Here is a 27650-nt window from a genome sequence, read left to right as displayed (position 1 = left end):
GGGGCATTTCTGTAACACCAGTGCTGAAGGGCAGGAGTGAAGAGAAAGGGGAATCCCTGCTCACTAACCAGTCAGGCTAGTTAATTGGTGAGCTCAGGGTTCAGTCAAAGAAAAAAAAAAAGTTGGGAGTGATGGAGGAAGATACATTGTGTTAACATCTGGTCTCCACATTTCCACATAGGCACACCTACATATTGCCACACACACACACACACACACACACACACACACACACACACACACACACACACACACACAAAGCTTTAATCAGATGCTCCCTGAATCTTGGCATACAATCGCTGACATCTCTGTAGGCTCCAGTGCTTACAGCAGATGTAGATGTTTCTGTGGATATATTGGGAAAGTCTATATTCACTTTAGCAACGGAAGAGCTGATATATAAACTAGGTACACTTCCAGTACATGATCTAGCAAATTCCTTGTGAGGTTTCAGATGCAAAAACAAGCTGGGTCTGCTCCTCTGGACGCTTCAAGACCTATGAGGTTCCCCACAGCAGCCAACTCTGACCACTTTTGAAATCTAATTTCTTGCCACTAGCAGAGGTATCTGGTGCCTCTAATTAAAGTTGCTTTGAGACTGTTGTATGAAAAAGCCCATTAAGATGCTGATGCAAACGATGGCTTAGCTATCAAGAAAGGGACAGCTGGGCAGGAATGCAGAAGAAAAGGGGAAAAAAATTGGCAGCAGGTGAGAAAAGCCCCCCCCCCAAATTAAAAGGATAAATTAGATAACAGAAATTATCACAGAGAGTAGAGACAGTCATTTCATTTTTTTTTCTTCTTCAGGAAATGCCATCCTTGGCTGAGGGCCATATCCACAGCATGAGGATACTACCTTTGTGTTAATACATTGTGACAGTTCCAAAACTCTATGTAACTAGTGTTTTGAAAACCCACCCTTGGAGGGTCACCCCTGACGTTCGTATCATCCCAAATGCTTTTGTTCAGTGCTAGAAATGTGACCTTGTTGAAAATTAATATGCAACTTAAAATACAGTGAATAAGCTACAAGGTCATTTGCTGTCCCCTGTATCGTGCAGAATTTGGGAGGAAGGACCCATAACAGACTGCAGGCCATAACACAGGCAATGCTGAGAGAAGGGTTCTCCAGAGTGTTGGCGCCAAATCAGACTCAGTACAAAGACTAATGTTGCCACCAAGAGCGGGGAGAGCAAGGGAGTTTCAGGTTGAGAATTTAAGGTCTCCCTGCTTTCTCTGCCTCCCCTTTCTCTTTTTCATTCAGATCTGCTGGTTTTTATTTTACATGCATGGGTGCTTTACCTGCATGCATATGTACACAGTGTAAAGTGTCTGGTGCCTGTGGAGGTCAGAGAGGGTGCCCTATCCCCTGGACCTGGAGTTACAGATGGTTGTGAGCTGCTGTGTGGGAGCTGGAAACCTAGCCTGGGTTTCCAGCTCTGAGCCATTTCTCCAGCCCTCCTTGTTTCTTCCTCCCCTTTTCTTTCTTCTCCCCACTTCCTGTTCTCCCTTATTTCTCCCCTTCCCCCTCCTTTGAATAGTCCTAGACTTCAGCAGCTCTCCCCATCCGTCACCTTGGCTTCCTTGGTAGCTAGTGTTCCAATCATTCCCCCATGTTTGAATAATCCCTTGCAGTGGACCTGAAGTTGTTTTCATAGTCATGAGTTTGATTCTCAGTACCACGAAAACAAAAAGATCTTATGGGTGTGTGTGTGGCGGGAGGGGGGTGTGTGTGTGAAGGACACAGACATCATTGTGGCTGCAGGAACAACTGACCTCAGTCAAAACAATGTCTGTGTTACTGTTTGAGGCCAAAAAACCAACATACCCATCCCAGACAGCTTCCTCTGCAATCTTAGACCTTCCCTGGGCTCTGCTTCTCAAAACCAGAGGGAGGGGTGACGTCATTCTGGACACCCTCTTCCCTGCCTTTGTCTCCTGCTCTTCTTCCCCACCCTCTTTCTCCTTTTCTTCTTTGTCCCCTCCTACTCCTCTCTCTAGCCCTCCTCCCTTTTCTTCCTCCACCTCCTCCTCCCCTTCTTCTTCCTCTTTTTCCTTCCCCTTCCTCTCCCCTTCTGCCTGGTTTTCCCTGGCCCTTCTCTTCCCCATTTCTTCCCAACTCCTCTCTTCCTCCCTATCCCTCTCCTCCATTTTTACTTTCTGATTTTCTACCCAAACAAGTAGTGTTTGACTTTTGCTTAATCTTGTTTTACGCAAGAACCATGGGCCCTGTCTCTCGCAGATCCTTCAGGGTGTCAGCAACACTATGCAGCTTGGATGGGGATTAGAAGGGAACCCCAGTGACCTTTCCCCTGTATGCTTCACATTGCTTCCTACCACCTATCACTCTCTTCCCTTGGCCCGTGGGATCTCTGCAGCCCAGGACAGCACCTTGGCATATCTCAGCTGAGACTGGCATCCATCCTTCTTCCTTTAGCATCCCTGTGGGGTGCTATAAAAACCACTGCAGCAGCTCAGCCCTGTGCCTCCCTTCCTTTTTTTCTTTGATAATTCATCTCCAGTAAAAAGAAACACTGGAGAATCCCACACAGGAACTGTTACCAATGCTTTTTCAAAAATGTATGAAAGGGGAATACACTTGTAGAAAAACATGTATTTATATTTATGTATTCAGGGACTTTTACTAACAACAACTGAGGAACTGGAGGAAATGAGTATGAAAGCATTCCATAGCTAGGGAGACTGGAATGCCAAACTGAAATCAGGGAGCCCTGGCCACTACAAGGAGGCATCCATCTGGTTCTCAGAGCAGTGACACCCCGAGATACAGGCTGTATTCAGCCAACCACATTCACTGTACTCTTTTTAAATGGTGTAAAGCCTTGTTGAGAAATAAGGTTTTATAACAAAGCAGAAGTGACCCCGTAAATAGTCTTCACAGGAAGTGCCCTGTGGAACAAGCTTGTCTAAATTCTATTTTCACAGAACAACGAGTCCTTGTCCAGGTTCCACTAAAGTCATAGTCTTCACACCCATATCAAGCTTGTAAATCATGTACCTTGTACACACACACACACACAAACACACACACACACATACACGGTTTTAAACTGTTCTCTAAAAGATTGCCCCTTGGCCTGGATGCTGTCCTTGGTGCTGGATCCTATTTCTCAAGTCTAACATTACCTACAGAAACCCGAATCCAACACAAAGTTGTTTTCAATGAGCACTAGCAAAGAGAAAGAAGCTCTTGGTGATGGATCTGAGTTCTGACATGGAATGGTGTACTAGAGTCAAGGAAAAAGGTACACAGGGCTGAGGACATGGATCAGTCACTAAAGTATTTGCCTTGCAAGTGTGAGCATTCAGTTACCAGAAAGCCATATGAAAAGCTGGATTTATTGGCATGTTCTTATAATCCTAGTGATCATGAGATGGGACATAAAGACAGATCCTGGGAACTCACAAATAGCCTTGTCTGCTTGTTCCAGACAAACAGGATTCAGTCCTAAAAAAACAGAAGAAAGTGCCTGGGCCTTGACACTCAGAGCTATCTGGAACTACACACGCATGATGCATGCAGGTTCCATGTGCATGGTTACCTCTACAGAGATACACACTCATGAATGGCGATGGGCAGATAGACGGATAGAGAGATGGACGGAAGGAAGGACAGGGACACATGGACACACACACACACACACACTGGAGAAAATGATCTTAAACTCATTTTAAAGACTGCCTCTTGGTCTGGGTGCTGTCCTTGGTGCTGGATCTTATTTCTCAAGTCCAATATCTATGGTTCAGACTAAAAGCTTACAGGTCCCTACAGTGGGACGGGGGAGTGCAATGCTGTCTTTACATGGGACAAATGTGTTTGGCACTGGAGTCCAGATGAGATCATCTTGTGAGACCAGAACTTTTCACAATGTATCCTTCCATTTCCTTGTGGCACCCATATGCCATTTGATTCATGTGTTGTTCACGACCTTAAGAAAACAAAGCCCAACTGTAAGAGTTGGCCAGAGTCGTATTGACAGAACAAGCCAATGGGACATGCTATTGAATCAAGGATGAACTCATAATTTATGAGTATGAAGCATGGACAACTCAAAGCAAGTAATAGGAAAACTTTACAAACTTAGCACTTTTCAGACCCCCCCCCCCAAAAAAAAACTGGTCAAAATGTTCTGGTTGTTTTTAGGTCAGTGACATAAGCTCCTACATCCGGGAATTTCTGATTCACCTGAGATCTATGCCCACTGTCCCTGAAGAAGCTCTTGCAGTAGTGATCTGAGCTTTGTGCTCTTCTCAGTTACAGTAGTGAGACTGGGAGACAGTCCTTCCAAATGCTGGCTTTATGGATAGGGTTCTGAGGGGGAGAGGGAGAAACCGGGGATATTGTTGGTTGTCACTTGGTGTTCTTGCCTTCTGGTCTATGACCATACCACCCTCATCTCATCTCAGAGGCTAAGTAGGGCCGGACCTGCATAGTCATTGAATGGAGGAACGTATCTGTTCTATCTATGTTTGCAGCACAGACCCAGTTCAGCCCTGTTATTAAAGTGGCCCTCACATGATCAGTTAAGCCAAATCCTCCAGCTTGGAAGGCCACGATCAGTTAGCACAGAACACAACAGATTCCTTAAGAGTCCTGTATGGAGAACACTCCTTCAATGGATAAAATTCCAGTTGGGTCATTGATTGACAGTTGCGGCTGGCAGGAGCCCTGGAGTGAGTGAGCCACACAGCACAGGTCAACATTTTACATTTGACCCCAAGGTCATCCCTCTCTGACTTGCCTGATTCCTCTAAATGTCAAACACAGCAAGGGTACTACAGAAACTGCTAGAAATGTTCAGAAAGGGCCCTCCAAGAGAGTTCTGGTAGGTAATGAAGTCTTGGACGTAAGTCTCAGACAGGGAAAGCTGGTAGAAAAACCCCCAAGAAAACAGCAATGTGACTGACCAGCCTTAGGAGACCATCCAGTCCTCCCTGTGGAGCACTTCAAAAGGGCAAGCACTTAGCATCATCCCAATTAGCTTCTGGACGGCCACAACCATGAATGACTTAGTAGGTACGTGCTAACTGTCTGGGATGGATATGTGTGCCTTTTATAAGTGATTAGCACAGTCTGCTCAGGAGAGCTTAGACAGGACAATTTCTTGCTAAAGTATTCCACTATCCTGGAGGAGGGTCCTCTTGTGACTCTCTGGTGCCTGAAGCCTTTGTCCTGTCATTTTTCGGATTCACTGACTATCCCTAGCTGCCAATTACATGTAGTGAAAAACACAGGTCCCTGGATAGAGGCAAGGCAGCACAGAACATCAGAAGCCTGGGGTCTAAGAATAATGAGATCCTGGGCCTGGCGTGTGGATGGATTCTGTTCTATAAAATGAGAAGAGAATAATTAATTGGAAGACTCCAGGCACTAATACAAGTGAGACTCTTGAGGCTTGGAGGTGACTGAGCAAAAATGGGGTGTGACGCTGATCAGGCCCAGTAGAGGTTATAGTGAGGTCTAGGGCAGGAAGGTTCTAGGAGCCTGAAGTGCACCTATGAGTACCCCAGACAGTGGTTAGGGACAACAGCAGCCTTCTTTAAGCAACAAGAGCTTGATGTGGCTAGCACAAAAGACTACTAGGTGCACTATCTCTCTATGGCTCATAACCATTAGGGCAGCAGAACTTTGTGGGCAACCCTACCCACCAGAGTGGCATCACATCAGCGTGACACTGCACCAGGGATGTGGACTCAAGGCCAGCACCTATTGCTCACTGTATGGTGGCTAAGATCAAGAACAAGCTGAGGGCCAAGCTCATTTGTGTAAACTGAAAAGAGAACGACCCTGTGTGTACCCAGGAGGTCCCTGTCTAGGAAGGGACGAGGAGGCTTGCCCATTGGGGGGCAGGAGCTAAGAGCAAGAACTGCCATGTATGAGGAAGGACAGAGGGAGGACGTGAAGCCCAGGGGGAAAGGCCAGATTTGGGTGTCCAAAGGAGCCCAGGATAGCAAAGGGACAGAACAAACACAGTGACATTGTGATCCTAACTCCTTTTCAGTGAATCCTAGGCAATGTTTGGCAACACTCTGGGGCAGAATGTGATCACTTGATTAACAAATAAGCTACGCCAAACTCAAATAAACGGCACTGAACTCAAAGTCATGCCCGCATTCACCGAGTCCACAGAGACAATGTCAGTATTGAGCAGCCAATGCTTTTTTTGTCAGATGTTTACATAACGCAAAATATAAATGAGGAAACAAATGTTATTTTCAATTGGAAACTCATGATGCATATGCACACAATATACACAGCGAGAGGTGATACAAACACACACAACTAGTGTTGACACAGCCACTGTACACAAGGCTCTCCCTTGCTGGTCCATGCAAATCTGCCCCCAACGTGATTAGAGATCAATCCAGGTGGGAACATTTCTCCCACCATCAACCAAACAGATTTGGCTGCTCCCGTTGAACCCTGGGTGCAAATAATATTTAGAATACAGTAAGCAGGCGTCTTAGAAGGAGCAGAAAGTCTAGCTAGGGGAGAGTAGTTGGGAGGGAGCACAGAGCACCACACACAAGGTTCTTGGAGGGCGAATGGTCCAAGATATCTTCCAGGTAAACCTGACCTGGGGAAGAAAATCTAACCCATTAAAGCAAAGCAAGTTTCAATACTATGCTACAAAAAAAATGCTGAAGTTTGTTATCTTATTATGAGAAAGTGACAACCCCTGACACACATTTGTGTCACACACACACACACACACACACACACACACACACACACACACCCCTCAAACACCTGCGTGGTCTCCAGAGCGAACTGAAGTCTGCCATGTAATGCCCTTATAGAGCCATCACTTAGCAGACGGCACAGCCGGAAAGTGCGTTAGAAGTCTTGACAGGAGGAGAGATACAGTCAGAGGCGCCAGCAGCTGTTTTCTCTACAGACCCACTGAGGGAATATTCTGGGATTTATAGACCAAAAGGCAAAAAGCAAAAGAAATTATATGCATATTCACCTATGTTTTAAATCACAATCTTTATGGTTGGAATGAAACCCCTTGGAGACATGCATAATTGAATCGTGTTATAGATATTATTCTTTGGATTCTTTTTCAAGCATTTAACAACATAAAATCCATCCTTGGAAGGCTAGACAGATGGGTTATGGAGGCCGGGGTAGGATTTGAGGCAGAGGCCATGTGTGTCAAACCCTGCTCTAGCAGGACAGGAGTTGGTATGTCACAAAACCAGGCAGTGGTCAGCCTTTAAACCCATGGGTTTCTCCGGTAGATATTTTAAAAGATACAATAAACATAAAGCTACTTTGAAACAACCCACTCCTCGTGGTTATAACGCAATCAGATTACACACGTCATCCGGGAGCGTCTGTTCACATTCTAAATTTAATTTCAGTGACATCTTGGCTGTAGACGGGTACTGGCTGGTACCATAAAGGCACAGACAGGAGCTCAGTGGTAAACACAGAGGCGTCAGTTCCTATGATCACAAGTACCTCACCATGGGGAAGGTGTCTGATTTGAGGCTTCAGCTATGTGAGGCCAGCGGCCGGGGCCCCCACCCCCAGCCGCTGTTTGTAATGCTCTCCTGTTCTTATCTTGTAGGCTTTCATATCGGACGGGGCAAGACACAGCTAATTGTGACACGTGCAGGAACAGTGCATGTATTATCTATAGGTACGTTAACACTCTCTTCCCACTTTCTTATTCTGACAAATGATGTTTACCCACTAATGAGAGAATCACTGGGACCATGCTGGGAAGATTCCTTCAGAGAAAAAAAAAAGTAAAGATCCTTCTTTGGCCATAGTTTTAAGCTATGTCTAAACAGTCATTTTTGTACCAAACCCCAACCCCCACTGCCTAGGTATACAATCCCAGGTTGAAGAAGAGTGTGAACACATTTGTCTTGCAAACGCACTATCGCAGTCTAGGGAGCCAGTATCATTTTGATGGCTTGCTTCCTGGGAATCTATAGCCTGGAGCACAAAACTGTGCTACAGCAAAACAGTAAAATCTATGCCCATGAGATGGTATGGATCAAAGGCGCGGATCCACACTGTATAGCGTAGGAGTACATGGTAGGTCCCCTCTGCTCACATCATATGGACAGGTATTCTCAAGGAACTCACAAGGTCTGTGGTTCTCTGCTCCCCTGAGGCAGGATCCCCTCCTAGGCAACTACAAAAGCTTGTCATGTGTTTTGTTTTTATATAAACTGTGTAATGATTGTCACCCACAAGAATAGATCAGAAACCGTCAGCAGGCAAAAGTTACATTTAGGTCTTGACAGTAGTAAGATTTTAAGGCATCGTCAAAACTTGCAGAAATTGCTGTCTTTTTTTCCCCCTCGTGTGTGTGTGTGTGTGTGTGTGTGTGTGTGTGTGTGTGTGTGTGTGTGTGTGTAATTTTTACTAACTGTGGCCACAGTGATAGGTGTTAGCTTTGGTCCGTTTGTATATGTGAAGAATGAGGTCGAGGGCTGAGAGGGCTCCCGTGTTTTGGCTGGCGTGAACTGTGCTGCAGCGGTAAGTGCAGACATCTCTGAGATAACACTGAGCTCCTTTCTATTGGGAGTATGCCCATGAGTAATGGCGTAGCCCTTATGGTGGCAGTTGGGGTTTGCTGAGGACAGTTCACAGGGTTTTCCATAGTGGTTGTGGTGGCACACATCCCAACAATAGCATCCTTCTTTCCTCACATCCGGTTCAACAACTAACAGTAGTGGTGTTTTTATAAATCGAGGCAATGTCTCCGTGTGGCTTTGGTTTATATTTCCGGATGGTTAGTAAGCATCTTTTCCTATACCTAATGCTATCTGTATATCTTCGTTAAAAAAAAATAATTTTAGTAGCTGTAAAATTATCACAAAAAAGCCCAGTAGTAACTAAGTAGTTCTATATGTCTAAAACTACAGACAGGATTCTCCTTGTTCCCCTATTAAAAAAAATAAAATAAAACAACATTGAACAAAATGTCACTACCACTACACGAAGAGGTCACACCTGGACAGAGTAGGAAGGCTTCGGGCCACTTAGTCTCACACTCGTCAGCTCCTGTGCTGGGGTGCTGCAGAGATATGACCATGATAACCCAGGCTGAACATCTCAGATATAGTCTCGGGTCTTTAAAAGCAGAGCTGGATCACATGGAAATATTGTCAGGGTTCTGGCAGAAGAAACCACAGCTAGGTGTAGGCACTGAAGTTCTGACTCCCACAGGACAATGGACAGAATCTGAGGGATTCATGACTGGTACCTGATGGGTAGGAAGAAACCAAGGGTGCTGATGGTATCCTGCAATGCATAGGAAAGCCCATGACAATAAAGTTGCTGGGTCCAAGGCGTCGGTAGAGCTGGAGCTGAGAAGGCCCACCATGTTGAATCCATCCTGCACCAGGGTTTTGTAAGAGGCCCAAGTAAAGGGCTAAGGAATGGGCAACAGGCAAAGATTCAGGAAGCTCCCAGCAACCCTGGCCAGGGTGTGAGGCTCTCAATTGTTCTTGGCTGCCATCAGTGTAGAAGTAAAAAGAATCAAGCACCATGAGTGTTTTTTCTATCTAGAACTCCATGTTTCAGTTCCAGAGGGAGTGCCTTTCAGATGCGCATTGCCTGGTGGGAACTTTGTAACCACCTTTCAGATGCGCATGCCTGGTGGGATCTTGGCACTAAGTCCAAACTGTGGATAAGGACTTTAAATCAACAGTGAATGGCTTTAGCCAGGACATTCCATTTTTAACTGATGACATTAATAAGACTAAGGCCTGCGAGTGTGCATCAGGCAATTCCTCCCTGGGGTTCAGCCCACTTCCAGCGCCAGAGTTCATCCAGTCTTCCACTGTGACTAGACCGAAGTGGCAGAGACTTCCAGAGAACCTTCATGGGACGAGCATGTTCAGCCTAAAACTACTTAACATTTTGTGGGTGATTGAAAAGAGAATTTATTAGGACACTGTCCAATGTAACTGAAATAATTTAAATAAATTTAGCTCTAAATCCAGGGGTGACTTACATAAAAATTGATATTAAAAGTGATTTAATGAGTCAGAGAAGGATAAGAATTTGTCTTTCGGGGGAATTAGCCTAGAGTGGATACCACGTTGAATTGGCTCAACCGGCATTCTGCATGAATCCAAGCACATTTGCCAAAGGTCATCCAAAAGAGCAGTGGGTGTTCAGGCACCAGAAGAATGTACCAGAACCTCAGGAAGACTCATGAAATACAAAGGCAGAGGCTCGCTGATCCCTCTGGTTCACCTGCATAAACCAGCAGGTGCCCATCAGCCCCCAGAGGTCTGTTCATTGAAAATAAGATTTGGTGGTACGCATTTTCATAAGCAGGATAGAAAAGAAGCTTTTCCTGCCTTGCAGAGGCTCCATCAGGCCCCGAACAAATGCAGAAGCATCTGCAGAGGATGGGGAAGGAGGAGTGCAGCTTTATCTCTCTCTTCCATTTCAGACAGAGCAAGAAAACACAAACAAACAAACAACAAGCTGCAAGGCCAAACATGTAAACAGAATCTACTCTGGCTTAGTAAGCAAGTTCTGGAACATTCTATGTGTTAACAGTCCAGCTGGAGTTCCCACAATCCCTTAAGTCCCTGTTTCATTGAATCTTGTAACTAGTGTTCAATAAAGCATCACTGTTTCTATAAGTGGAACACACAAACTCACCTAACCTTCCCCTCCATATTCCTGTCATTCTTTGTATGGTTTGGTCTAGAGCTAGGGCATCACTATGTAGCCCTGGCTATCCTGAAACTCATGTATAGACCAGGCTGACTTCACACTAACAGGGAGCCACTTGCCTTTGCCTCCTAAGTGCTGGGATTAAAGGTGTGTGCCACTACACCCAGCTCCTGCCCTTCTTTATTAGAGATCAAACACAACAGTTCCTCTCACAGTGTCTCCAATGACACAAACGTTGCGTGAGGCTCACGGGAACAAATGTTAAAGACAAGAAAAATGTAGCCTTGTTCATGACCTGAGAACCCACTGTCTTGGGAGAAACCACAGCAACTCTTATCTGTCTGGCATAAGTATGTCATTTCAATTTCAATGATAAATACTGAAATCTTTCGCTTATATGCTTTAAGGTGTTGGCTGTCTTTTGCAGTGAGGCCTGAGCATTTCCTCTAAATGTAGATTATCTTCTAGGAGTCATGGCTGCTTCCCTGTCTTGAAAATAATGTCATGCCATGTGACAGAACCAGACCTCAGAGAAGCCTGGGTGCACACTGGAGCTGCCCCTATTCTTTCTGTGCATTTTATTTGATATCTCCCTCTTCCCCAAAGACAAGGATAATTTACTGGTATCTATAATATTCAAGTCACATCATTTCAATTATAAATACAAAGGGCAGAAACAAGTCCAGGAACAAATACAGCATATTTCTTGGCAAGCAGACAGTTGTAGAACACTGAAGAGTCTGGGGGAGAGAGAGACAGAGAGACAGAGAGAGAGAGAGAGAGAGAGAGAGAGAGAGAGAGAGAGAGAGAGAGAGAGAGAGAGAGAGAGAGAGACAGACAGAGAGAGAGAGAGAGACAGAGAGAGACAGAGAGAGAGACAGAGAGAGAGAGAGAGAAGCCTGTCAACTCAATAGCAATAGCCTTGGGTAGGTGTCAGCAACATCACACAAGGAAGACCAATCATGGTTAATGGGGCACATCAGTTAAGGGTACCATCTGAATACAAAAAAACTGGTACATCATGGGAGACAGAAACTGACTGTCTCTATGACGACAATCTGAGCAAAAGGGGAAAGCTTAGCTCAAGGTCAGGTCCTCGTGGTTTGTCTAATGCCTGGCTTTAGCACAGAGGAGAAGAGACTGTATTCCTGAGTCGAGCACCTATGGACCTGCACTTTAATATTTTAGCCACTGCCTGCTAGGAGCATGTCTGGGATTGAGGAAGGCTAAAGCAGATTCCAAATTGGGAGATTTTTAAAATGCCACATCGCCACGGTTATCTTAGGAGCCAAAGTACACGAGGGGCCGTGAAAGCTGCCAATGTCCCCAAATTGCAATTTGTCATACCTGCTTGTTGGCAGACAGCCCTACAGGACAATGAACTTGACCCCATCTGTCTCGCATTTAAACACTGGAAACCCAGCTGTCTTCTCCACAGAGCAGAACAAATCATGTGCATCTAGTAGGGGTTGGCTCAGGGAGGCAAGGAGGGTGTTGTATTCAAGACCAGGCTGCCTGCTTTGTGACGGAGATGGACGTGGTCTTGTATGGATGCCTTTGTCATGGGTGGCAGTACATATCTCGCTATAAAGTCAGAGAATGCCACGGAAATATACACGACAGGAAAATTACCTAAAGGACAAAAGGTCTTGAAAGCTTCAGGGGAAAGGAGACCAAGCAAAGGTTGGAAGCTTTAGCCTTAGCCTGGAAGCCAGAGCCAGTCTCCCACATCTGCGAGCCCTGGGTTCAGGGCTCAGTTGGTCCCTTTCTGGTGGGTTGGTAGCCATCCACCTTTAAGCCCTGCAGAATGACAATGAATCCTTTCCATCTATTAAATCCAAGAAGCTAACTATTTACAAACACAAAGCAACAGAAGGGCCTGGGGACTCCAACTGGGCATGTGCACGGGGTGAGGACATGGACAGTTATAAAGCAGCCCCCCCATACCCCACCCCTCTATTGACAACTGGTTATGCAGATATAGCCCACAACTGATGTGGTGTTCACTGCTCACCAGCTCATTGAAATGCTAAGCACCCAGAAGGTTCTATATCTCCTACAACTGGAAAATTGAGTTGGTTGACATAATCACATTTTCCCCTAAGATGACACCCCTTTGATTGTGATCTGGACCAACTGAGATATTCAGATGAAGAAGAGGTTCTGCATGAAAGAAGATTAAAAGAGATTCGAGTTGGACTTTGCTTTAAGTAAAACTTTTTTTTTTGCCTAATCATTCCTACTTCCTGTCAAAATATGCTTTAATTAGTTTAGAAATGCTGTGAGGATAAATGCTGAAATCTTTGTATCCAGCCTATCTGGGGAACTCCGTTGCCAGACTACTCTGATGTCACCAGTGATTCACCTTGTGTTCAGAGTTGGGTTTCAAAGGGAACAATGAAAGAGGCCATTAGCAAATCCGCCCCTTCCCTCTTTTACTGAACTGGTTAATTCATAAAATAACAACACAGGGAAAGGGGGTGAATTCTAATGGGTGTGCTTTAATGGAAATAACAGTGAGGCAGACTTGATTCAAAGGCTGTGGGGGATAGTACCAAGATGTAAAAGATAATAATCATGTTGACGCAGATTAATTAAAGAGAATTATTTCCAGAGAGGAAGTTCTTCTTGAGCAGGGTTAGAACAGACTTCTGGAAGATGCTACCCACTCCTGCTTCATTTCTTTAGTATCAAGGCTACCATAAAAGTGGCCTCAGGTGACATTAGTAATCACTCACTAGGGCAGTGAGTGGGCAGGGTGCTACCAGGAAGGAAGGGAAAGCCCTGACCTACCCAGACCTTGTTTTAGCGCCAGAAGGAGGCTTGTGAGCTGTCCTGTGGGATGTCACACTCCATCATCTGATACAGAGCAGGTATGGAGGAGACAGGATACCACGGAGGGATGCCAGGCAACTCGGGAGTCAGGGTGAAATGGTGGCTTGGCTGTGTTCTCCAGAGCTCCCTCTGCTGGAGAGTTAGGAACTGGCAGGTCCCAGAGCATCTCTAAGGGCATAACTGAGGGCTTTCCAGTAGGTGAGTCTCAAGTAGGAAGTATCTTAGGTATATATGTCCTTGCCCAAAATGATAGTCAGATTTTAGGAAAGGTGAGGAAAACACTCTTCACGTGGTTATATAGGCTAAAGAATATAACCCCAGTCACAGAGACCTGACTGCATTTTCTTATATCATCCCAACTAATTTACCACACATTGAGCACACAAAATACACAATTGCAAAGAAATCCAGATACACAAGAGGACCAGATTGCCAGTGTCGTGCAGAAAGGAGATGGTCAGGATGACGGAGCGGGTCAGCAACATGGCTAATGAAGTCTCATTGTGGAGAGGTAATTGCATTTGTATGCAGAAGCAGTGCCAATCTGAGGCCATCCAGAGCCACTTGGAGCAGCAGTCTCTGCAGCCTGTGTCATCCAGCGATTATCTCTTAGTGGAAATACTCTGTCCAGTGTCGCTTCAATTATTCCACTTGTGCATATTAAGTTCTTGAGCAGTATGAGCCGAGGTGGGAAAAATCCATCTTCCATCTAACATATATTGCTGTGTTATCATTCACACATTTCAAGTGGAAATGGGAGGGGGGATGGGACAGTGACAGAATGGACTCCATGAACAATATCTTATGCGATGTGATCCAAATATAACAGAAATATTTTTTTAATAAAATAAATTAAGTCAGGAGAAAAAAAAGATAGCTTTGACAGGCCTCAAAATTCTCCTTGAAAATTCCCAAAGCTAATAATCCAATTTCTTTCAGTATTCTCTTAGAATCTAAAAATACACTATCTCTTTTCCCCCAGTATGTAAGGATTTTTAAAAGCTCCAGCAACACCTTGCAGACACTGTGAAACTAACAATGGCACTCGGAATGAAACTGCTCATATCCCCAGGTTTGTTTGTAAAGCAATAGCTTAAATTTTACTCAGGGCAGAAGAACCCACAGAAGCCACAGCCCTCACCTGTAGGTGAAAGTTAAGGTACTTTTTGCTGAAGTCGAAATCAGCACCAAGGAAGGAGGGAGTTTGTCAGTTTCATTAGGAAATGAATGCCCTGCAGTTTCTAGGTGAATAGGAGGATTCTCTAGGGCCTAAATACAGGATTCAGGCTTGCCCCTAATTCCTGAGCTGGTTTGCAAAAAAAATCCTCTGAGTAGATTTCAGTGATTTATCTTTAAGGGTACAGTGGTTCCTAGGCCCACTGGGCAGCCTGTTCCTTTGGCCAGGCATCTGAAAAGAGCATCCTGGAAAACACATGGGACCATTCCCAAGACTCCAGAGACCATAAACAAACATTGCTAACACCATTATGTGTACTACCCTAGGCTTCTTGTCGCTAACACAGGGTTGTAGCCTTTGTTCCAGAGGAGCAGAGTTCTGGCCAGGGGCTCAGAGGCAGTCTGCTTTGAGGCAGGCTGCTTTACCAACTCCCAGGGTGTGTCCAGGAGGCAGTCTATCTGTCTGAACAGAGGAGTGTCCATCTTCAAAATGATAAAAGCAAGCAAGGAGCAGACTATGATTATAACCAAATCCTAATAACGGGGAGCACACTGCAGTGGATTTTAGAAAGAATGAAAGTCCTGCATTCTCTGAGTTTCGCTGCAGTTACACCCCAAAGAAAGAAAACCATCACTGAAAACAGAATGGCCATGTGTGACTGCTGCCGTCAGGGTCTGTGGCATAGCCATCTGGAAGGATGGGGGTCATGGGTACCAACCATGTGAGGGAAGACAGTTGACTGGACTTTAGAAAGATGTGATGTTGGACACACTAGACGAAAGTGTCACTTAGATGTCCTATGGCGAAATGTTTCCTCTACTGCCTGGAGAGGTGGGTCAAGGATGTGGATAAACAGGACCAGAGAGAAAGGTTTATCTCTCCTTTAGCACACAAGGGGCATGATCTGGAAAGGTCCCTACCCATCAGTTTCCTCTGGACAACGCTGGTGTTTTCCCATGGGGCTGATGTCTCGATGTCCATACAGCAGTCGCCCTCACTGCCACTTGGTGCTGTACTCAGAACTTTACTTATCCTATCCAAAGGCACAGGATAAGCGCTTCCTCATGCTCCCAGTGCATTGGCTTCTGGAGCTTGTCAGTGGAAGACTCTTCATCACCACTTCACAGCCAAGGGAATTCAGGTCCCCAAGGTGACATGATTTATCCACAGTGTCAGAGCAAGATGTGGAGAGTCACAGGTAGCACTAGGGACTCTGTGATCTAACTCAAAGAGAATTAAAAACAGAGGCTCAGGATCTGAGGCTCACTGAGCCACAGGGCATCGGCAGGCAGGAGAAATGAAAAACGTGGGGTCTTGCACTTCGGAAAACAAGCAAGTGCTTGGGAGCAATGCTCACCTTCCTTTAACCCTTCCCTGCTGCAGAGTGAGAAGTGGAGAGAGGTTTCAACTGAGGCATTCAATTAAGCAGAGGAAGAGACAAGAGTTGGCAGAACCTAAGTTCTGTGAGAGCTTCAAACGAGGAGGAGGGAGTAGAGAAACACCAGGACCCTGTACTGCAACAGCCCATGAAATGGCTAGAAAAGCATTAGGAAGAAAACCGAGCTTGAGTATGGGCTGAGAGAGCAGCCTGAGACTCAGGCAAAGTTTTACTTCTGTAGAAATAGATAGACTATGTAGGAGAGGTGCTCTGTTGATAAACTGCAAGCAGAGGGACCTGAGCCCAGCCTCCAAACACACATAAAAAAAACACAGGCATCCTGCAAATACTCTAAATCCCAGAACTGGGAAGGTGGAGACAGGCAGATTCTTGCAGCTCACAGGCCAACCAACCTAGCTTTAGTTGGCAAGTTCCAGGCCACTACTGAGAGACTGCCCCAGACAGATTGATCTCAGGCCTGTATGATATATATATATGTGTATATATGTGTGTGTATATATACATATATGCATGTGTGTATATATACATATACACGTGTACAGGAACATGTGTACATATATTAATACTTGAACACATACACAAGAAATATACAGAAAATTATTTTATAAACTCATAATTAAGAGTAAGAATATTTAAGGGAAAAGAATAAACCAGAGAAATGAAATGTCTTTGCATTTTTTAATCATGAACCACCAGGAGCCACAGAGAAGTGTGGTCAAGGCACTGCAATAATTGCAGACACAGGAATTCTGCCCACCTGGGAATTCTAATTGGAGGCATTGTTTTGGATGCCTGGAAAGAGAACAGAGGTGCAGACAAGAAAAGGAAAGCTTCAGAGGGGATCAACAACATGCCCAGGGCAACAGCTGTAATCATGGGGCCCATGGATCTTTCTCTTACATTCAGTACAAGGTATATCCTGTTATCTGATGCCAGAGCCCACTAACCAGAAAACCCTGGCCAGGTCCCAGCACCTATGCAAACACAGAATTCTCCACACTTAATGCCATGCAAAGAAGGAACTCAAAGATGAAAGATGAGGATTTGTGGTCAGGTTGCAGAAGTCGTGTGTAGCTAGGTGGGGTGGGGTAGGGAAACAGAGTGTGGCATTTCATGCTGTGAGCCAGAGAAAGCACCCAAGCTGGGTAAACAAATGGCCACAAGGAAGGAGGGAATGAACAGATGCTGACACTGCCATCCGCCTACCCATAGGCCTTCCTACACTCTATGTGGCCAACTGACCTCAGAGAGGGAGGACTGGGACAGACCTCTGCGATATCCATAACCTCTGCTGGTAGCAAATATCCTTTGGCCATTAAGATCAAAGAAACCTTTGTTCTTAGTCAGCCAGAGATAACCAGATTCTTAGCCTTGCAATACCGCCTTCTGTAGTCAGCCATATACTTCAGATCCCAAATAACCCAGTGTCTACTCTGACAACAAGAAACTGCTGGCAGACAGCAGGGGGGAAACACGCGTTTTTGTTACTTAATAGCCAGGGTTTGCCTATCCAGAATGTAGGTGGCTGATACCCACACCTCACCCCCAGTCAGGCACACTGCAACCTGGACAATGCAGAGCAAGCAGTGAGGAGAGGCAGGGCTCGTGGTCACTGTGTCACAGACCCCCACTGCCAGGCTTGGGGGCCCTCTCCTATCAAGCCTGCTCGGGGCTACAGCATATTAGATGAGCACAAACGGGATTCTGCTCAACAGATAAAGTCGAGTCATTTCGTTAACAAGAACTCAGATTAGATTACTCTGTGATTACATGGTTCCACGGTGTGATAAATTGGTTAATGACAGGATTCCCAGTGTAGTCGCTTAATGGGAATTCAATAATTACAGGTGCCCAGGACTGTATGTTAGCCCAGAAGATGCCAGCCACACGCACTGTTCTAATCACTAAAAGGCTACCTGGGACAGTTGCGATGGTCTTGACGTGGAGGACGTGTTTCGGTATTAGTTTAGCTAAATGTCACATCTCACAAATTCCTGAAAGGCCTTGTTGTCTAAATGTCCAGGCTAAGAATTCTCTAGTCCTTTTCTTTTTCGGCACCAGACTCAACTGTAAAGTCTGCAGTTGACACGTAATAGTGAGAACACAGTCATATTTGAACTATTCACGATAGTTAAGCGATCTTGGGTGTTTGAGAATGTGCTCTTTCTAGAATTCGGCAAGACAGGCAATTATCTCTCCTGGAGCTAAAGTAAATGGAAGCTCACTGATGATGAGAGAATTAACTCACCCCTGCTCCCCAGGCACCAAGACAGGATCTCCTACTTTCTCAGGTACCACAGCCCAGACAAACTAGAATGTCACAATTTCCGAGCATCCTAAGGTTGCCCTGGCACAGCTGTCCCTAGGAGGGGCCTTGTCTCTACTAGCTCATCGAGATGTAACACTTGACGCAATGGTCTTCAGTTCCACTTCCTAGAACAAGGAGGCTTTGAAGTGACTCCGGAAAGTTGTCCTCTGAATTTCCACATACGTGTGCATACAGGGACACACTCACTCACACACACACACACACACAGACACACACACACGCCTTCCTAAAAAATAAATGGAGAAGAGAATAAGGCTTCTTATGGAAAATAGCCATAAACTTCCCTTGACATTAAAAAAAACAACCTCAGTGATATTACAACCTTTGACAATATGAAAAATGGTGTATGGGATTTAAAAACCATAAACTGGTATATTCGATAGGTCTTGAACTTATTTTTAAAACTTCAGATAATGCGGCTTTGCTGGTCTGTGTTCCTGAAATGTCAGAAGTTGGCTGGAATTAATGGCTCTAAATGGATAGGATTCCGTGTTATTATGTTATTATGGATAGGACGGTATTATGTGCCCCCAGGCTAGAGGAAGAATGCTATGAACATTCACTGAAATCTATAGACATTTAGTCTGGCATTGGACCACAGGACAGGGTAGAAGACTCCACAGCCCAAGTCCAAACCATATGATCTAAACAACACGGGATGGGAAGAAAAGCTCCTCAGTGCCTCATCATCAGAGGAAACCATGTGGGCCAGGGCATTCCTTCGGAGTGGATTCTAGCAGACCATCACTGCTTACCAAAGATGTCGGGGACAACTCCAGCACTCTGGCAGCCTTCCTCACAGAGGCATCCTAAGTAGCAGCCGATATGCTGAAGCACCTCTTCAATCTTATCTTTCTGACACACACAGCCTTGCACACCCCTGCTCCCACAGTGCAATTACAACACGATCTCTGTTGCTTCCTGAAAAGCTGTGCTTGATGACAGCAAGGACCTTTCAGTAGTGCCGAAGAGATAACCACAAGGCTCCTCCCCACACTCTCCTCCTAGCGGTGGTCCTTAAGAATGTTTGAGACGAGTAAGGAAACTAGTAATAATTGGCGAGAAGGCAGGCCACAGTCATTCGATTCATGGTGCTTTCGGTCCAGAGGCTTCCCTGACCAGTGGTGGCTGCAAAGGAAGATACAGCTTGATGCATTATGTGCCATGCGTGTGTATGCATCATGACTTCTGCCAGACTGAGATTTAAATCGTTTGTGTAAGGTGTATGTATGTGCATATTCTGATGACCAAATGCACATGTGCGCATGTGCATGCACGTGGAAGTCAGGAGTGGAGTCACACATCTTCCTCTACTGCTCTCCATTCAATTTCAATGTCATTTTTGACAAACTGAAGAATTCTGAATCATGTATTTTTTTTTATCATATACACCCCTTACCCTATCTCCTCCCAGATCCACTTCACCAACAGAACTTGGTGACCTTTATTTTTCTTTCCCTACTGATGGAGCCCAGCTTGTGCCACCTAAGTACTCTTGGATATATGGTCTTCCTTTCCTCCCAAAGCTCAGGGGCCACTGAGGAAGAGGAGACAGAAGAGTGTAACAGCCACAGGTAGTAGATGAATACAAGGAAACAGTGTCCTCGGTGCACAACAGGGCAGCTGCATGTAGGAACTCACAGCCATTGAGACAACATCCACAAGCTCTGTGTAAGCTTAAGCCACATAAAACCCCAGCATGGACCAGAGAGAGGGGTACAAAGTCCTTCCCCTAGCTGAGGAGCTACAGGCAAATGGTAGCTACTGGGAGAGTAGTCTCTGGTGAATCTCCATCTTAATTTTACATGCGGGGCTTTCTCTCCAAACCTGGAGCTCACTGATTGCTAAGCTGGCTGGCCAATCTCTGGCCGCAGCATTGGAATTGCAGACAAACACTACTACACCGGGCTCTGGGTGAGCATTCAGGGTTGGTCACACCTTCATGCTTATAGGATGAGCCCTTTATTGGCTGAGCCCTCTCCCTAGTCTCATGATAAGACTGTGGAACAACTGTGTCCTTTAGATCTTTAAAGGTTTGCCTGTGTGAAAGGATGCTCTTTTCCAAGAACATCTGGGGGTGGGGAACCAGATCTCTAGGGTCGCGCACTAAACTCTGTGTTCTGTCTTTCTAGCGTGGAGCTGGATTTTAAGCAACAGGAAGACAAACTCCAGCCTGTGCTGAGAAAACTGCACCCTGTCGAGGAAACTCAGGTCATCCCTTCGCCTTACACTCAGGAGACTTACTCCTCCACACCCAAGCAAAAATCCAAAACTGAGTCCAAAAAGCACGGAAGGTGGAAACTCTGGTTTCTTTAAGACTCGTGGGCTTGGGAGTCCCCAGACCGTCTCTCAAACCCACTGGAATTTAAGTCAGTCCTTTTCCAAACTGGATAGGACCAAGGGAACTGCGGTGCCGATGTGTGCTCCCTGCTTCTCGCCCTGCGTACCAAAAAGGCCTTCGCACCAACAAATAATTTGCAGCAAAGGGAGTGACGGTCACCCCTTGCCAGCTGTCCTTTGCAGATCACTGGTGTGGGGTGTAAAGTCTGAAATAAAACTTATGTAATCAAAGATAAGGAAAAAATCTACACCCTGGCAGCCCCTCCCCCCCATCTATGAACAAGTATTGAGTTATCAACGTTTCATGCAGCAGGCTGTCCCTCTGTAGACAGTGGAACTTTTCATTATTTTTGGCCTTTTATTCTTATGACTTTTTTTTTTAATGAGAAGAAAAAGCAAGCCTTCTGTTAGCAAAAGACTACATTTTTACCTTTCATTTTGCAAATAAGCAGGGGGCGAGTGCAGTTTTCAGCACATTAAATTCCGGAGAAAGCACAATTTTTTTCAAGTGGTCGGAGACCATGAATAATCTCAAAAATGTGACTCTATGTATACCTGCCTTTGTGTGCTGTAGCGCTACGCCAAGTGACCACATCTCAGTGTCACATTGACACCACAGATTTAGCACCCTCTTCATCTCCAGATGGACGACATGTTTACTGCTCATTTCCCAAATGGCCAGCAGCCAGGAACCCGCCCCCTACCCCCACCCCAAGTCAGGATATGCCTTCAATCATTGCAAGCTGACAGGGTCAGAGCTAATGGACACTAAGCTTTCTTAGGTCTTGTTTTTAATCTTTGGGTGCCCAAAGGCCAAATGATGAATCTGGCGAGAATTTGAAAAGAGACAAGAGATACGCAATGGATAATATAGTTACCTATAAATCACCGGTGCCTGGGCTGCGGCAGAAAGTGTTTTTGTGGCTCAGTCCCCAGAGACACTCTTCATCCCTGAGCGCAGCCAGGTATTGTCTACACTTCTTTATGCCCTGTCTCTGCTGTGCAAGATCTGACCATCTCAGAGAGACACAGTGTGTTTCCCTTCGCTGCTACCAATGGCCAAACTTAGCATCGCCTCCATTTTAAGCTATCAGTAAATTGTATTAAACGGCATACTTAGGGGAAAGCTGTGAATCAGATGTTTTTAGGGATTTTTTTAAAATCCGCCGTCACACACAAGAGTTCTCTCTTGATGACACATGACAACGTGAACCTCCACTCCTTTCTTTTACACTCATGTCTCTGCACCTTTCCAGGTATCTTTTTTATAGAAAACAAAATCCTCCTGTGAGTTAATGACGTCTCTCGGTGTTCTGCTTCTCATGTAGGAAGTAGGGGGGGGTCTTCTTTTATTTTTTATTTATTTTTCTTTTTTGTATAACTTAAAACTTTGACTAGTTGTGAGCATATGAGAAAAAAAAAAACCCTAGTCTTCAGTGTCTGTTCAGCGCTTTCAGCTGGAACTGCATGCTGATGGCAGCCTCGCGGATCTGGTGGCAAAGCCAGAGTGGCCCGGTTTTGGGAGAAGGCCATGGCCTGCTTTGAATGGGCAGGAGGTAAGACTCACCATGCTTTTCCTCTGGACTCAACAATTTCATTTAGTTCTGACATTTGAGTTATACAAGGATCTAGCGATCAGCAATCAGATCTGGTCTTTAAAAGAGAAAACTAAAAGAATATTTTGTGTGACTGCTCTCAGGGGATTCCTCAAACCACACTACAGAGGTATGCTTAGTTTAAAATGCACACACACACACACACATACACACACCCCACATGTGGGAACACACACACACACACACACATGCCTTTCAGAAAGTACTCTGTAAAAATTCAAAATGCACACACAGACCATACCACACGTGCAGGTGCACGTGCACACAAACACGGGCCTTTAAGGAAGTAGGCTATGGGGATTCAAATCCACAGACGAGCAGTAAACAAAGGAGCCGGAGGAGACCCCTGACCGCGCTGATCCTGTACCTTGAAGGAAGTGCAATTGTTTAATGCATACTGAACCTTTAAACATGTCTTTCACATTTTTATACTGTTTTTAACTGACATTATGAAAATGCTGGCAACCAGTTTTCTCCTCATGTGTTTGACGAATTCCATGTTCTCAGCAAGTGGAAGAAAGGGTTTGGCAGCTTTCTGCCCAGGGCTGCACATCTGTCTAAATGCAGATACATGTGACTACCTGTGATGTCACTGTTATGAGTCAAATAAAAAATTAAGTATTTTAGAGGCAGAAATGGAAATGAAACGCTGAAGATAAACCAATTCCTCCTCGAAAGAAAAAAGCATCTCCACCAAACAGGAAACAAAATGCATTTTCAAGCTCATTTCATAGCCAATCACAATTTGCCAACGACAGAGGCCGACCCTTCTCCTGGAAAGATTGGAAGTCAAAATTTCATACAAAACCAAGTGAAAAGTTCAGTGTTCCCTCCTATGTAGATGTACACATGGCATTACGTATAGAGAGTAAATTATTATACTTGTCATTAAATATTTATTAATTTTTAAATAAAAAAGGCAAAGGTAATATTTTGTGTGGCTACTAAACTCATTTCACAGCCTCTGTACATTGGGAAAATTCAAGAAAATAATAATGGGCAGATATTTGGCCTAGAAGGCACTTAGTTGGGGTTTGGAAAGATGAGAGCATCATGTGCCCTGGGTGCTCCCTATATCCCTAACCCTGACCAGAGAGGCAACTCTAGCATGCTTACCTAGCACCATGGCATGGGTTTAGTTACCAGGAAAATAAGGTAAAATTTTAAGGCATGCAGTGTTGACAGAGGATTCTGTCCCACTAGGTCCCACAGCCATTTAGTCCCAAATGAACACAGAGAGATCTACATTAATCATAAATTGGTTGGCCTAGTAGCTCAGGCTTCTTATAAATTAATTCTTACATCTTAACCCATAATTCTTGTCTGTGTTAGCCATGTGGCTTGGTACCTTTGTCAGCTTTGACAACTGCAGACTGAATCTTTCCTCTTCCCAGAATCCTCCTGTTCTTGTCGCCCCGCCTGTAATTCCTGCCTTGCTACTGGCCAATCAGTATTTATTTAAACAAGTACAAGAAACAAGTCTTCACAGGGTAAAAGGATTGTGCCACAGCAATGGTATCATGTGCCTAACTTGTGTCTATTTTTTAAAGAGCCTCCAAGACAACTAAATTCACCCAGTGATGCCACCTTCCATGGCCTAGAGTTGGTGGGTGGCTTCTCTCTAGAGTAGGGGTTCTCAACCTACGGGTTGAGGCCTGTTTGGCAAACCTCTATCTCAAAAAAATACTTACATTATGATTCATAGCAGTAGCAAAGTCACAGTTAGGAAGTAGCAACACAATGACTTTCTGGGTGGGGGTCAGCACAACATGAGGAACTAACTGTATTAAAGGGCAACAGCATTAGGAAGTTGAGAGCCCAGAGGGGTGACTAGCTGTTTTTTTCTCTCTCCTCTGAGTGGGACACCATCACGCCAGCATGGATGTAAAGCCTTAAAAGCAAAGTCCAGAACAATGTCACTAGGTATGAGAGGTGGCCTGCATGCTCTGTGGGAGAAGACGGCACATCTACAAATATAGTCCACTGCAGATGTGGGTATGAGACCTCACTGCCCCCACTTTTGCCTTTGGGAAATGAAGAAGATGAAGGCAAATGGTATGGGCGGAAGGAAGAGAGGGGCCCGATGCATCAGTTCACACCGATGGGAAGAATATTCAGGCAAATTCTAGAATCAGTCCTTAGCCACATGCTAGGTAGGGTCACCTTAGAGTACTTCTTATATAAACGCCACTGTTGCAAGAAGGGGTTCTCTTTGTTTTTCCCTGCCACCCAGACAGCTTGCATCTGAAATAACCACATAGAAACTATATTAATTTAAACACCGCCTGGCCCATTAGCTTTGACTTCTTACTGGCTAACTCTTAACATCTTAACCCATTTCTATCAATCTGTGCATCACTACGAGGTCATGGCCTACCAGAAAAGTTTCAGCACATCTACCTCGAGCCACAGATCCATGGTGTCTCCCTCACTCTGCTTTCTTCCTCACAGAATTCAGTTCTATCTTCTCCGCCTACTGACATTCTGCCCTATCAACTAGGCCAAGGTGGTTTCTTTATTCATTATCCTATGAAAGCAACACACAAACAGAAGGAACTCCTACACCACACCAAAATACCCATTCTACCAGACCATCAGAGTTTGAATGGGAGGGATCCAATGTCCAGAAAAGCCATGCTATCTGAGCTTCTGTGCATCCCTCAGGATTGTTAGTCTCCACTGCATAGCTGAATGTGGCAGACAAGGGACAAGGGTATCATAGCAGTTGTCCTAGATCAGCTGAAAGAACCCCCAAACACAGACAGACAGAATGAGGCAGGCGCCTAACAAGATCAGTTTCCTTGTGGACCACGACAGGCATGTGACATCCCACAGAAACCACTATTTGCTGAGAGAGAAGAGATGCCATCAGATAAAAGAGTTTGCCATGTTGCCTTTTTATGGAAGTGGGCCAGAATTGGAATCAGCCAAGGGCCATGAACTTCCACCACATCATCTGATAGCAGCATGGCCAGTGGATAACCACCCTACACACTGGCAGGCTGATGTTATAGGACTGTTTTTACCTGATTCAGTTACCACCAGTGGAGGCAGTTTCATGGGTGCGATGTTAGCAAAGACCACAACAACAGCTTCTCTTGCCTGCATCATTCATCTCTTAAAAATGACCTTTCATACCTTTGAGCTCAGATAAGTGTGGAGCCAATTCATTTATGGAAAGAAACCACCTATACAACATAAAGATCAAAAAGTATCACCCAGCCTTGTAAATTAACTAACAAACTAATCAAGCCGTAATGGGTGAGATGCATTATGGCAGGTCACAGGTCATGTGACAGCTACTCATTAGCTTCTAAACACCTTATAATTAATATAAAGTCCCTTTACAATCTGGTATGAACATGTTGTGGAAACTCCTTCAGCCAATAGCCTTTTAGATATCAACCCGCTTTGGGCATGGTCTCATGCACTATAAATGCAGACAAAAAAGTGTGTGTGGCTCTCTTTGCTGCTGGATTTGGTTCTAGTTCCCAGTGCATGTAGAGGACTGTGGATCACTAGCTACCCTTACTATGAGTTTATCCCCAAATTAATAAATCTTTGTTATACTCCATTCCGGGTTATTGTGGAACTCTTCGAATTTTACCCAGACAATGACATGACTCTTATTTCCTCTGCTGTAAGCCCACTGTTAGTGAGCAACCTTGGTGGAAAATACAAGAAAACCCAGGGCACATCAACATTAAAAAAAAGCAAGAAAAATCCCCCTGCCAATACCAAATATAAATGAACTACAAAGTTATTGCTCACACATATACATACACAAGGGTGAATTTCTGAAGGCCACCAATATAGTTGGACAGCTGGTATGATGGCTGTATTCAAAAGTCAAGCTCCCTCCATTTGAAACATCTATAAGGCACTCTATAAATAAGGACTTTGAAAAGCACATTCATACTTTAACTCCAAGGAAATACACATCTCAACACCAGAGCTCATGCGAAAGAGATATAATATGTTGGTAATATAATTGTTTTGAGTCTTAGTGAAAGGGCACTCTTCCCTGGGATAACAGTTATAATTAACACCTTCCTCTCCAAATGCAGAAGCATTCCAGGGCCTTATGAATGACCTGGGATGCTAAGGAACTCCTCACCAAGGCTGCCGCTGCCCCTATTAAACACTGCACCCATCCATATCCATACAGCTGTAGCCAAATAGTGTCCAGTGCACTCAGAGGACTTACTGGACTTGCTGAGTCCAGTAAGGCAGAGACTCCCAAAGTCACAGTCAGTGAACAACCCAAAAAAAGACTCCCCACCCCTAAGCCCTCTTCTGTGAACTTCCCAGGGGACACTTCCCTTAAGAGAGGTCACATCTTTGCCTAAGAGAGTTGGTAATTTTCCATCTTCGGGTGTTTATCCAGGCCAAAGAAATCTCTTTAACCATCGTCCTCACTCAATTACATTTTTTAAAGGACTCGTTATCAGAATATAATCCAATCATTTGAAAGAAGCAACCGCTAATGCAGCAGGAGAAGGAACATCCCTAGCTATTAATCACTGTTCTCTGGCCATGGCTCATCCCATGGAAGATGCATTTGTATAGCTCCAGGTCACATCAAATGGCTGACCCGGTCACCTGACTACAACTACAAGGTCCCTGCATAGTATCACACATCCTGGGTAGGAACACAATAATGCTGGAGCCTCGACTGGCTTCCAAAAGGAAGAGAAAAATAAAATGTAAAGTCAAACCTAATGCAGAACTGAGTAATTAGGGGCCTGATGGTGACTTGGACCCCTGCCACCTCTTTCATGTGGATGTGACTTCAGATGTGTAAGGTCACAGGCAAGTTCATATTCATGCACACTTTCTTAACACTCAGGGCTCGTCTTAAAGAACTTCCAAGTGGAGCAGAGATGTACAAGATCCTTTAATTCAATGCTAAGGCTACAGCATAGCCTGATCTCAGCATTTACATGCTCTCCAATCTACTGTTGCCAAGGGAAGGGGCTTTGTTTAAATTTTCTTAGGAAATTTACTGATTTATCTGAATTATGACCTTTTGGATCAAGAAACATTTTCCTGTGTATGAAGAGCATTCCCATGGACACTTCAAATGCGATGAACTTAAACAAATGCCACACGACAGAGTGCAAAGCAGCGCTTGTATAAAAACACTGCAGAGGAGTGTAAAACTGGCCATAGACTGTCTATGCAGCTTGTCCACTTCTGTGTGAGGTCGCCTACTCCTCACACAGGCTAAAACCAGGCAGAGCCAGAATACCTAATAAATACTCACCCCCTGG

The 27650-nt window shown here is 44.9% G+C and overlaps 2 protein-coding genes across 4 annotated transcripts in view; one reads left to right on the top strand and one right to left on the bottom strand.

The window, feature by feature from the left end:
- The window catches only part of Insyn2a (inhibitory synaptic factor 2A), a 55129-nt gene extending 31825 nt beyond the window's left edge, over nucleotides 1-23304 (top strand). Inside the window, exons 3-4 of one of the 2 annotated variants that reach the window (XM_075972579.1) lie at nucleotides 7599-7670; nucleotides 20554-23303. In XM_075972579.1, the coding sequence (XP_075828694.1) occupies nucleotides 7599-7670; nucleotides 20554-20737 (256 nt within the window). In that variant the 3' untranslated portion in view covers nucleotides 20738-23303. Of the gene's footprint in view, nucleotides 1-7598; nucleotides 7671-20553 lie in introns of both variants that reach the window. The other variant, XM_075972581.1, reaches the window with a different exon arrangement.
- Nucleotides 1-27650, bottom strand: part of Dock1 (dedicator of cytokinesis 1) — a 496042-nt gene that overhangs the window by 262830 nt on the left and 205562 nt on the right. The gene's annotated exons all lie outside the window — the stretch shown is intronic.

The sequence above is a fragment of the Microtus pennsylvanicus genome, chromosome 5 (genome assembly GCF_037038515.1).
Source record: "Microtus pennsylvanicus isolate mMicPen1 chromosome 5, mMicPen1.hap1, whole genome shotgun sequence".
Classification (NCBI taxonomy): domain Eukaryota; kingdom Metazoa; phylum Chordata; class Mammalia; order Rodentia; family Cricetidae; genus Microtus; species Microtus pennsylvanicus.
The sequence above is the reverse complement of the archived record's forward strand: the minus strand, read 5'-3'. Positions and strand labels throughout refer to the sequence as shown.